Consider the following 12,191-nt stretch of genomic DNA (forward strand, 5'->3'; position numbering starts at 1 on the left):
GAGGAATGCCCACATATACGTGGAAATTGCACAATGCTCTACTCAATGATAACCTGGTCAAGGAAGAAATAAAGAAAGAAATTTAGACTTTTTAGAATTTAATGAAAATGAAGGTACAACATACCCAAATTTATGGGACACAATGAAAGCTGTGCTAAGAGGAAAACTCATAGCGCTGAGTGCCTGCAGAAAGAAACAGGAAAGAGCATATGTCAGCAGCTTGACAGCACACCTAAAAGCTCTAGAACAAAAAGAAGCAAATACACACAACAGGAGTAGAAGGCAGGAAATAATCAAACTCAGAGCTGAAATCAACCAAGTAGAAACGAAAAGGACCATAGAAAGAATCAACAGAACCAAAAGTTGGTTCTTTGAGAAAATCAACAAGATAGATAAACCCTTAGCCAGACTAACGAGAGGACACAGAGAGTGTGTCCAAATTAACAAAATCAGAAATGAAAAGGGAGACATAACTACATATTCAGAGGAAATTCAAACAAACATCAGATCTTACTATAAAAGCCTATATTCAACAAAACTTGAAAATCTGCAGGAAATGGACAATTTCCTAGACAGATACCAGGTACCGAAGTTAAATCAGGAACATATAAACCAGTTAAACAACCCCATAACTCCTAAGGAAATAGAAGCAGTCATTAAAGATCTCCCAACCAAAAAGAGTCCAGGTCCAGACGGGTTTAGTGTAGAATTCTATCAGACTTTCATAGAAGACCTCATACCAATATTATCCAAACTATTCCACAAAATTGAAACAGATGGAGCGCTACCGAATTCCTTCTATGAAGCCACAACTACTCTTATACCTAAACCACACAAAGACCCAACAAAGAAAGAGAACTTCAGACCAATTTCCCTCATGAATATAGACGCAAAAATACTCAATAAAATTCTGGCAAACCGAATCCAAGAGCACATCAAAACAATCATCCACCATGATCAAGTAGGCTTCATCCCAGGCATGGAGGGATGGTTTAATATATGGAAAACCATCAACGTGATCCATTATATAAATAAACCTAAAGAACAGAACCAAATGATCATTTCATTAGACGCTGAGAAAGTATTTGACAAAACTCAGCACCCCTTCATGATAAAAGACCTGAAAAGAATAGGAATTCAAGGCCCATACCTAAACATAGTAAAAGCCATATACAGCAAACCAGTTGCTAACATTAAACTAAATGGAGAGAAACTTGAAGCAATCCCACTAAAATCAGGGACTAGACAAGGTTACCCACTCTCTCCCTACTTATTCAATATAGTTGTTGAAGTTCTAGCCAGAGCAATCAGAAAACAAAAGGAGGTCAAGGGGATACAGACTGGAAAGGAAGAAGTCAAAATATCACTATTTGCAGATGATATGATAGTATATTTAAGTGATCCCAAAAGTTCCACCAGAGAACTACTAAAGCTGATAAACAACTTCAGCAAAGTGGCTGGGTATAAAATTAACTCAAATAAATCAGTAGCCTTCCTCTACACAAAAGAGAAACAAGCCGAGAACGAAATTAGGGAAACGACACCCTTCATAATAGACCCAAATAATATAAAGTACCTCGGTGTGACTTTAACCAAGCAAGTAAAAGATTTGTACAATAAGAACTTCAAGACACTGAAGAAAGAAATTGAAGAAGACGTCAGAAAATGGAAAGATCTCCCATGCTCATGGATTGGCAGGATTAATATAGTAAAAATGGCCATTTTACCAAAAGCGATCTACAGATTCAATGCAATCCCCATCAAAATACCAATCCAATTCTTCAAAGAGTTAGACAGAACAATTTGCAAATTCATCTGGAATAACAAAAAACCCAGGATAGCTAAAACTATCCTCAACAAGAAAAGGACTTCAGGGGGAATCACTATCCCTGAACTCAAGCAGTATTACAGAGCAATAGTGATAAAAACTGCATGGTATTGGTACAGAGACAGACAGATAGACCAATGGAATAGAATTGAAGACCCAGAAATGAACCCACACACCTATGGTCACTTGATTTTTGACAAAGGAGCCAAAACCATCCAATGGAAAAAAGATAGCATTTTCAGCAAATGGTGCTGGTTCAACTGGAGGGCAACATGTAGAAGAATGCAGATCGATCCATCCTTATATACTGTACAAAGCTTAAGTCGAAGTGGATCAAGGACCTCCACATCAAACCAGACACACTCAAACTAATAGAAGAAAAACTAGGGAAGCATCTGGAACACATGGGCACTGGAAAAAATTTCCTGAACAAAACACCAATGGCTTATGCTCTAAGATCAAGAATGGACAAATGGGATCTCAAAGAACTGCAAAGCTTCTGTAAGGCAAAGGACACTGTGGTTAGGACAAAAAGGCAACCAACATATTGGGAAAAGATCTTTACCAATCCTACAACAGATAGAGGCCTTATATCCAAAATATACAAAGAACACAAGAAGTTAGACCCCAGGGAAACAAATAACCCTATTAAAAAATGGGGTTCAGAGCTAAACAAAGAGTTCACAGCTGAGGAATGCCGAATGGCTGAGAAACACCTAAAGAAATGTTCAACATCTTTAGTCATAAGGGAAATGCAAATCAAAACAACCCTGAGATTTCACCTCACACCAGTGAGAATGGCTAAGATCAAAAACTCAGGTGACAGCAGATGCTGGCGAGGATGTGGAGAAAGAGGAACACTCCTCCATTGTTGGTGGGATTGCAGACTGGTAAAACCATTCTGGAAATCAGTCTGGAGGTTCCTCAGAAAATTGGACATTGAACTGCCTGAGGATCCAGCTATACCTCTCTTAGGCATATACCCACAAGATGCCCCAACATATAAAAAAGACACGTGCTCCACTATGTTCATCGCAGCCTTATTTATAATAGCCAGAAGCTGGAAAGAACCCAGATGCCCTTCAACAGAGGAATGGATACAGAAAATGTGGTACATCTACACAATGGAATATTACTCAGCTATCAAAAACAACGAGTTTATGAAATTCGTAGGCAAATGGTTGGAACTGGAAAATATCATCCTGAGTGAGCTAACCCACTCACAGAAAGACATACATGGTATGCACTCATTGATATGTGGCTATTGGCCCAAATGCTTGAATTACCCTAGGTGTATAGAACACCTGAAACTCAAGACATGATCAAAATGTGAATGCTTCACTCCTTCTTTAAAAGGGGGAACAAGAATACCCTTGGCAGGGAATAGAGAGGCAAAGATTAAAACAGAGACAGAAGGAACACCCATTCAGAGCCTGCCCTACATGTGGCCCATACATATACAGCCATCCAATTAGACAAGATGGATGAAGCAAAGAAGTGCAGGCCGACAGGAGCCGGATGTACATCTCTCCTGAGAGACACAGCCAGAATACAGCAAATACAGAGGCGAATGCCAACAGCAAACCACTGAACTGAGAATAGGACCCCCGTTGAAGGAATCAGAGAAAGAACTGGAAGAGCTTGAAGGGGCTCGAGACCCCTTATGAACCACAATGCCAAGCAACTAGAGCTTCCATGGACTAAGCCACTACCTAAAGACTATACATGGACTGACCCTGGACTCTGACCTCATAGGTAGCAATGAATATCCTAGTAAGAGCACCAGTGTAAGGGGAAGCCCTTGGTCCTGCTAAGACTGAACCCCCAGTGAACGTGATTTTTGGGGGGAGGGCGGCCATGGGGGGGAGGGGGGAGGGGAACACCCATAAAGAAGGGGAGGGGGAGGGATTAGGGGATTGTTTGCCCGGAAACTGGGTAAGGGAATAACATTCGAAATGTAAATAAGAAATACTCAAGTTAATAATAAAAAAATGAAAAAAAAATAAATTATTAAAGCACAAAAAAATAAATAAAATAAAATAAAATAAAATGTGGGGGAAATTCTTCTTCAATATTGTCACAGAATTGTCTGAAAATATTGAGGCATAACAATACTACTTAATATTTCTATTATATTATTTTATTTGCATTATTAATAGAAGTACAATAGAGACATTACATGGAAACTAAGATTACTTGGAATCTGTGTGATTTGGAAACATTGTATAAAACTGTGGAAAACAATATATGTTATTAGCCAGAAACATACTTTCTATTTTTCATATTTAAATCATATTTAAGAATTTCATTTTATATATGAATATACACAATTGTTTCTGTGGATTTTGAATAATCCATAGATATTTGTCTGTATATAAAATTATAAAAATTTTTTATTTTGATTTCATTATAGAAGATGATGTTTAACATTGATTGTCAGCTACCAGGATATAGAATCATTTAAGAAACAAACCTGGGCATGAGTGTGAAGGGTGATCTAGCTTAAAGTAAGTGAGATGCAAAGACTCCCCTTGAATGTAGGTGGCACCATTCCATAGGCTTGGTTCCCCTAGTGCATGAAAAAAAACAAACTCCAGATAAAGTGATGTTTTGAAGTAATAGATTTCTGTCTTAATATTTTATAGCAGAATAATCAGAAACAGTATATAGATAAATAGTTATGATGGGTGAAACTTAATATAACACTCAATTATTTGACTGCCTTTCTGATGGAAAATACAGCCTAAGATCTGAGGTTTGCGACTGTATGGAACTGGACGATAGAGATGGGCAGAGTGAATGACAGCTTGGCATACCCTAGTTTCTAATTTTTTGAGTTTTCATGCTAATTCTACAATAAGTAGTTGACTTTTTTGTCTAGCATCTCCTCCTCTCAAATTTCTGAGTTGACTTTTTCATCAGTGACTTTAACAACTCATACTGAAGCAAAAATTATTCTGAATTATGAGCTGTTTTGTTCTTCATGTCTTTTGTCCTTTTTATTCCCTGGGTGACAATCTAGACTCAGTGGACTACAATAATTAGAAGCTTTTTGCTGAGGAAAAACAACATAAGGCTCTTTGTTTTGGAAAGGGTGATGCTCTCAGTCAGAATTGAAGTTATCCTCCTCTAAACCTGGAGAAACTCTCACCTTAAAGCATTGCCATGTAACTAAAACACATGTGTGAACACACGGTTCACAGTAGATATCAGTCCAAACTACCTATGGACAGAGGATCTGCCTACAACTATTGGTCATAAATTATTTGGCTTCATATTAAGCTACAATTTATTCTTGACATGTTTCCTTTGTGTGTTGTAGAAACAGAAAGAAGAGGATTGAATGAGCATGTGTGACTTTTGCTCATGCTTTTGGAGAAGATGTTTACAGGAGGCTTCAAGCTGGCTATGAACTAAAGGTAGAATACTTATCACAAAAAAAGGCATTACATGAGAAAAGTGCATAATATTTTTATATTTTATATTCCACATAACTTTCTCAATACAATCTTCATGGAAGGCTAAGAGGCTCTTGGGGGTACTATTTTTTGGCTATTGATAGATTCTAGGAAAGGAAGTGTAGGAAAGGAAGTACTTCCAGTTGTGTACCCACTACTGAGCACACCAGCCCCCAAAAGAGAGCTGCAGACACATAGAAACACATGTGGACCTAATTAAAATAAGGGTGTCACAAAACAATATATATATCTACATATATATATGCATATATATATATATATATATAGGAACACTGAAAGAATTTGTTGGGGGTGTGAATGGGATGTAAGGAATACAGTGAGGGATGGGGATGAGAGTGGTCAGTATGCATTTATACATGCATAAAATTGTCTAAGAACAGATTTAATTAATGAAAAAGCACTAGGTTAACTAAGCAAAGATTTAATATTTTTAAAATTGTCTTCTTCATTGAAGAGAATATTGCAAAACTGAGAAAAAAAGATGTATTGTAATTTTAAAATAAATAAATGAATGAATGAATGAATTCCAGAACAAAATAAGGAAACAAGGCACAAGGGCTGAAAGTGCGAATTTCTTTTAGTGTACATCCATGTAAAACATTAACTTCTCATGGAGATGTTGGTGAAGACAAGGGCCTGTACGGCTTGTTTGACTCACCTTAGATGCTCAAGTGCTTTGCTTCTTTTTCCTCTCTTGATTATACACTATCAAACTAAATGTAGGTTTAAATGATCAGGTGCCCTAAATATGTAAGCATAGAAAAGTTCTGTACCTCATCTCTCTATGATTCTATATAGTCTCTTTGTAAAACAACAGGTTGTTTTAGTTTTTCTGTATTTGGGTCATTGTTTTACAACCAAGAAAAAACCCTTTTGCATAAAAATTAATTTTCCTCTCTTGTGCCCTTCAGGTAATAGTCAGCTCGTTGTCAGGCTTGCACAAGTTGATGGATGGAGGAAATCACTCAGTGGTATCAGAATTTTTGTTGCTAGGCCTCACCAATTCATGGAGAATTCAGATTCTCCTTTTTCTGTTCTTCACAGTATTTTATGTAGCAAGCATGCTGGGAAATCTGCTCATTGTGCTCACAATCATCTCAGACCATCACCTGCACTCCCCCATGTACTTCCTGCTGGCAAACCTCTCCTTCATTGATACAGGTGTGTCCAGCATCGCTACTCCAAAGATGATTTCTGACCTCTTCAGAAAGCACAAAGCCATCTCCTTGAACGGGTGCATCACTCAGATGTTCTTCATTCACACTGTTGGGGGAACAGAGATGGTGTTGCTCATAGTCATGGCCTATGACAGGTACACTGCTATCTGTAAGCCCCTCCACTACCTCACCATCATGAGTCTCAGAATGTGCATTGTTCTTGTGGCTCTTGCTTGGACCATTGGCCTGATCCATTCTGTGGCCCAGCTGGCTTTTGTTGTAAGTTTACCCTTCTGTGGAGCTAATAAAATGGACAGCTTTTATTGTGATTTTCCTCGGTTCATCAAGCTTGCATGTACAGATACGTACAGACTGGAGTTCCTGGTCACTGCCAACAGTGGTTTCATCTCCATGGCCACTTTCTTCATCCTGATTGTGTCTTACCTCTTCATCCTGGTCACGGTTCGTAAACACTCCTCAGGTGCCTCCTCCAAGGCCCTCTCCACTCTCTCGGCTCACATCACTGTGGTGATTTTCTTCTTTGGTCCTTGCATTATTGTCTATGTGTGGCCTTTCCCTACTTTACCCATAGATAAATTTTTAGCGATTTTTGATGTCATTATCACTCCTTTTATGAATCCTGTCATCTACACGCTGAGAAATAATGAGATGAAGGTTGCAGTGAGGAAACTCTTTTTTAGGGCTTTAAGTTTCAAAAATTCTTTCATTGACAGTTTAAGAGATTCAAATTAAACTAGAACATTCTTGAAGATAAAACGTCTTTTAATCCTGTACTGCACGTCCCTCCATAGAAACACACATGGAAGCAAATTGAATGGACCCAGCAGATGGTATTTACATGTCATACGGTAAGTATAGATTCATATATATGTAGAGATAAGGGTATAGAAATATATACATATGAATACATATACATATATACATGTATGTATGTATGTATGTATAAATACAAATATATGTGTGTCTGTATGTGTGTGTAAAATTTTTATGTCTATGTGAAAATAATAAAAGAAGATGAGGCCTTGAATTTGATAGGGAAGAGTTGTCAGACATGAGACAGTTATGAGAAGAAAGTAATGACACAACTGTAGTTTAGTTAAATATATCTTTAATAAAATATTTTTATTTAGTTCTAAAAAACACTTTCTAAAGTCTCTTCAACTTAGTGTTTTAAATAGCTACTGTTAAGTACCTCATCAAGTATTCTCTGCAGATTTTATCAGTTTTTGCTAAAGAACTTTTGAATTCTGAAAGTATCAAAAAGCAGTAAATTCATCCAAAATATGGTTTGCATCAGATGCCTGTCTTTTATGGAAGAGATGGCAACTTCTGGAACCTCACACACTGAACACACTTCGTTACCATCTCGAATTTGGAAACGTCACTGGTCCCAAGAGACAGAGGTAGCTCCTTCCAAACTGCACAGCAACCTGGATTCAAACCTTGTGAATTGCTCAGTTTCTTTACAGCAACAGAAATACACAAAATAAGGATTTGTTTTAGCTAAATAAATATACGTATTCAAGACTTTCATTTTCTGAATTAGTTCACTGACAAGCAGATTTGACTATTTCTAACAGTTTTACATGTAGTTAGAACTGAAAAGTAAGCTTTGTGATCAATTACAGAGAATAACAAGAAAAATCTTGTAATTTTAAACAGTACATATTTTTGAGACTAGATGATGTAGATTACTATTACACATATTTATATGAAAATACTGCATCCTATCTTTGTCTAGTCATTGTTTTGACAAAAAAAATGTGTGACTTGTAGGTCAATATAAATACTTTTAATATGTTGTAGCTAAAAATTGAATATACTGTATTATCAATAAAATGCAAAATAATATTATTTTGCCTATAACTATGTAAAAAGTACAGAAATTAGAATAGAAAATATTACAAGCTATGGACAAATAAAAATGTTAATATGAGATAAGAAATACATTCTGCTTTTCATAGAACATATGATTTGTGTATGTATGCATGTGTTTGTGCATGTATGTATGTGTGCCTGCATGTGTATGTATGTGTGTGTATGTCTGCAAAACAAAAAGCCAAATCCAAGAAAAACCACTCCTTTTCAGAGCCAACTACTTCAAAATCCCTCTGAAATATCCTCCAAAGGCTCCAATGGTTTCTGTCTTGAACTCCAGGCAACAATATTGAAAGAGAAATTGCATGTATAGCATAATAATAAGATTGTCACTTTCCCATAATGCCCTGACTCTTCTACTTGTCTTTAACTTGGTATAGCTATCAATTTTAGTGGCAAAAAAAATCTAGATTCTGTTCTCCATTCCTAGGATCCTTTTTTCTTTGTTTTGGTCTGCCTTGGTTTTTCTTGGATTTGGCTTTTTGTTTTTCAGACACACACACACATGCACACATGCATGCACTCATACAGACACATGCACAGACACATACATACACACACAAAAACACGTACTCATACACACGAATATTCACACACACATACATACCCTCAAACACACACATACGTACACAAACACATACATACACACAAATGCACACAGAAACACACAAGCACACTCATAAACATATACACTCACAAACAAATACACAGCACAGTACAGTGGACACATAGCACATCACACTGGACACTCAGCACATTGGGAATTAATCCCAGGATTTCTAAGAAGCTAGGCATTCATTTAGACAGCATGATAAGTCCCCAGCACTCTGCATTAGCAATTAAACCTTGTTTGCATTGGCCAAGTACACCAGTGAGCTGTGTCCCTAGTCTTCTGTCAGTTCTTTCTAACATTGCATTGTGTCTTTTCATCTCACTTTTCAATGCCTTTTCTTAATGTCCTGATTCCATCTCAGAATTGAGCCTTTTAGTAAATCTACCAAAGATTTTCTGTAAATCTGATCATGTAATTCCTCTTGATAACCTTCTACCCTAGAACTATAGAGGATTCCAATTCTTCCCCTCCTCTACATTTCTTCTGTAGAAGTGATGAGACATTGATGTTTCGATTAAATGAATATATTGAGATTTCATATTGGGGAACCATATGCGCTCTTTACCAAAAAGCTTGGCATTTGTGGCAACAGTGAGTAGTTTTAAGAATCAGTGTTTGCAATGCCAACCAACCAGATCTTCCAGGACTAAGCCACTATTCAAAGACTATGCATGGACTGACCCTGGGCTCCAACCTCATAGGTAGCAATGAACAGCCTAGTAAGAGCACCAGTAGAAGGGGAAGCCCTTGGTCCTGCCAAGACTGAACCCCCAGTGAACGTGATTGTTGGGGGGAGGGTGGTAATGGGGGAGGATGGGGAGGGGAAGCCCATATAGAAAGGGAGGACTGGGGTTAGGGAGATGTTGGCCCAGAACCCCGGGAAGGGGAATAACAATCAAACTGTAAATAAGAAATACTCAAGTTAATAAAGATAAAAAAAATCAGTGTTTGCTGAACTCAGGACCTCCTGCCCTGCTCGAGACATTTTTCTAGTCAGCAACTGTGCCAACTTGGGGCAGATTGTGTGCTCCAGCCTCCTCCCTCCCCATGCCAATCACAACTAGACTCACAGATGAGACCCCCCTCTCCTGCCCCAATGCCTGGCTTAACAGGGATACCACCACCACCCCACCACCCTGCCCAGAGGACACGGGACCTCCTGTCATGCCAGAAACACATACTTCTTCCAGTCCACAATTGTGCCCTGGGCAAATCATGTGCTCCAGCAGACCTCACCCATTCACCCACACCCAGAGACAGCTTGACTCCCAGGAGGCCCATCACATCAAGGCTCACAAGTGAGAGGCACCCCACCCCACTCCCCACACTGCCCCAATACCTGGCCTAGCTGGCCTAATTTGTATTCCCCCCACATCCCAGGGCACAGAGGACACAGGACCTCCTGCCCTGCTTGACATATCCTTCTTCCAATCTGCAACTATGCATGGGGGCAGATCATGTGCTTCAGCCCCCCACCCCACCCCACCCATCACAACCAGGCTCACAGACTCAAAGGCTCAGAGGCTCACAGGAGGGACAAGATCCAGTTAGATACAGCAAGGCCAGTTAACACCAGAGATAACCAGATGGCAAGAGGCATTCACAAGAACATAAGCAATAGAAACCAATCCCACTTGGAAGCATCAGAAACCAGTTCTCCTACCATAGCAAACCCTGGATACCCAATACCCATACCTAAAAAGCAAGATTCTAAGTTGAAATTCCATCTCATGAAGATGATAGATGGCTTTAAAGAGGACATAAATAACTCCCTTAAAGAAATACAGGGCAACACAGGTAAACAGGTAGAAACCCCTAAAGAGGAAACAAATAAATCCCTTAAAGAAATACTGAAAAAAGAAAAAGAAATACTGGAAAACACATCAAACGGGTGAACAAACTGAACAAAACAATCAAAAATCTAAAACTTAGAAATAGAAACAATAAAGAAATCACAAAGGGAGACAACCCTAGAGATGTAAAATCTAGGAAAGAGGTCAGGTGTCACAGATGCAAGTATCTCCAAGAGAATACAAGAGATAGGAGAGAGAATCTCCAGCAGAGAAGACACCATAGACATTGACACAACAGTCAAAGAAAATGAAAAATGCAAAACCTTTCTAATCCAAAACGTCTAGGAAATCCTGGACACAATGAAAAGACCAAGTCTAAGAATAATAGAAATAAGACAGAAGATTCCCAATACAAAGGGCCAGAAAACATATTCCATAAAATGATAGAAGAAAACTTCCCTAACCTAAAGAAAAAAATGACCATAAATGTATAAAAAGCCTACAGAACACCAAATAGATTGGACCAGAAAAGAACGTCTTAATCTCTAGCACAGATTCTGATTTCCTTCACATAACAACCCTCATCAGTCTGACTTATAGGGATCTTTTTATTTCACAAAAGTTATCAGAGCACATTACTTGCTTGACAATCATACGAGGTACATTTTCATTATCTACATTGTGCATGCTAAAATAGAATATTTAAGAGTTCTGTCTATTATAAAACAATCAAAATGTTAAACTTGGGATGATTATTTCTCATCTGCACTTGGCCCCATAACGTGTACAGACAATGAAGTGGGAGTCAGGCAGTGAGTGAAGGGTGAAAGAGATAGAAAAAGGAATGTTTCCTTAAGTTCTCAAAGACCTGGGCTTGGGCACTGATTATGTTTTCTGACTTCAAATTCAGTGTGCTTTCTACCATGCATTGAAGTATTAAAATAAAACACTATAAAAATAAACTACAATTGTCAATCTTGTAAACTTCTTAATAAACCTTATGACAAAAATCATATTTAATATTTTTATTCACATAATCCATACTTTTTACCTGCATCTTAAGTATCATACCTTTTTATTATTCTTTTTCCAAACACCAATTATCCCATCACCCTCTGCCTGATTTTTTTTTAATCTTTATTAACTTGAGTATTTCTTATTTACATTTCTATTGTTCTTCCCCTTCCCGGTTTCCGGGCCAAAATCCCCCTAACCCCTGCCCCTCCCCTTCTATGTGGGCTTCCCCTCCCCATCCTCCTCCCATTACCACCTTCCCCCCAACAATTACGTTCACTGGGGTTCAGTCTTGGCAGGCCTCTGCCTGCTTCTATGAGGGTACTCTCACCTACAAACCCACTCCATCCCACCTTCCTATTCTAGCAATCCCCTACACTGGGGCACCAAGCAGAGACCAAGCCTCTC

The 12,191-nt window shown here is 38.3% G+C and overlaps 1 protein-coding gene across 1 annotated transcript; it reads left to right on the forward strand.

Moving 5' to 3' along the window:
* Nucleotides 1-6,254: 6,254 nt before the first annotated feature.
* On the forward strand, nt 6,255-7,217 carry Or4f62 (olfactory receptor family 4 subfamily F member 62). Its single transcript, XM_087655352.1, has one exon. The coding sequence runs from the start codon at nt 6,255-6,257 to the stop codon at nt 7,215-7,217; it is 963 nt and encodes a 320-aa protein (XP_087511478.1).
* The last annotated feature ends 4,974 nt before the right edge of the window (nt 7,218-12,191 follow it).

Source organism: Rattus norvegicus, chromosome 3, assembly GCF_021556685.1.
Source record: "Rattus norvegicus strain SHRSP/BbbUtx chromosome 3, alternate assembly SHRSP_T2T, whole genome shotgun sequence".
Lineage (NCBI taxonomy): Eukaryota > Metazoa > Chordata > Mammalia > Rodentia > Muridae > Rattus > Rattus norvegicus.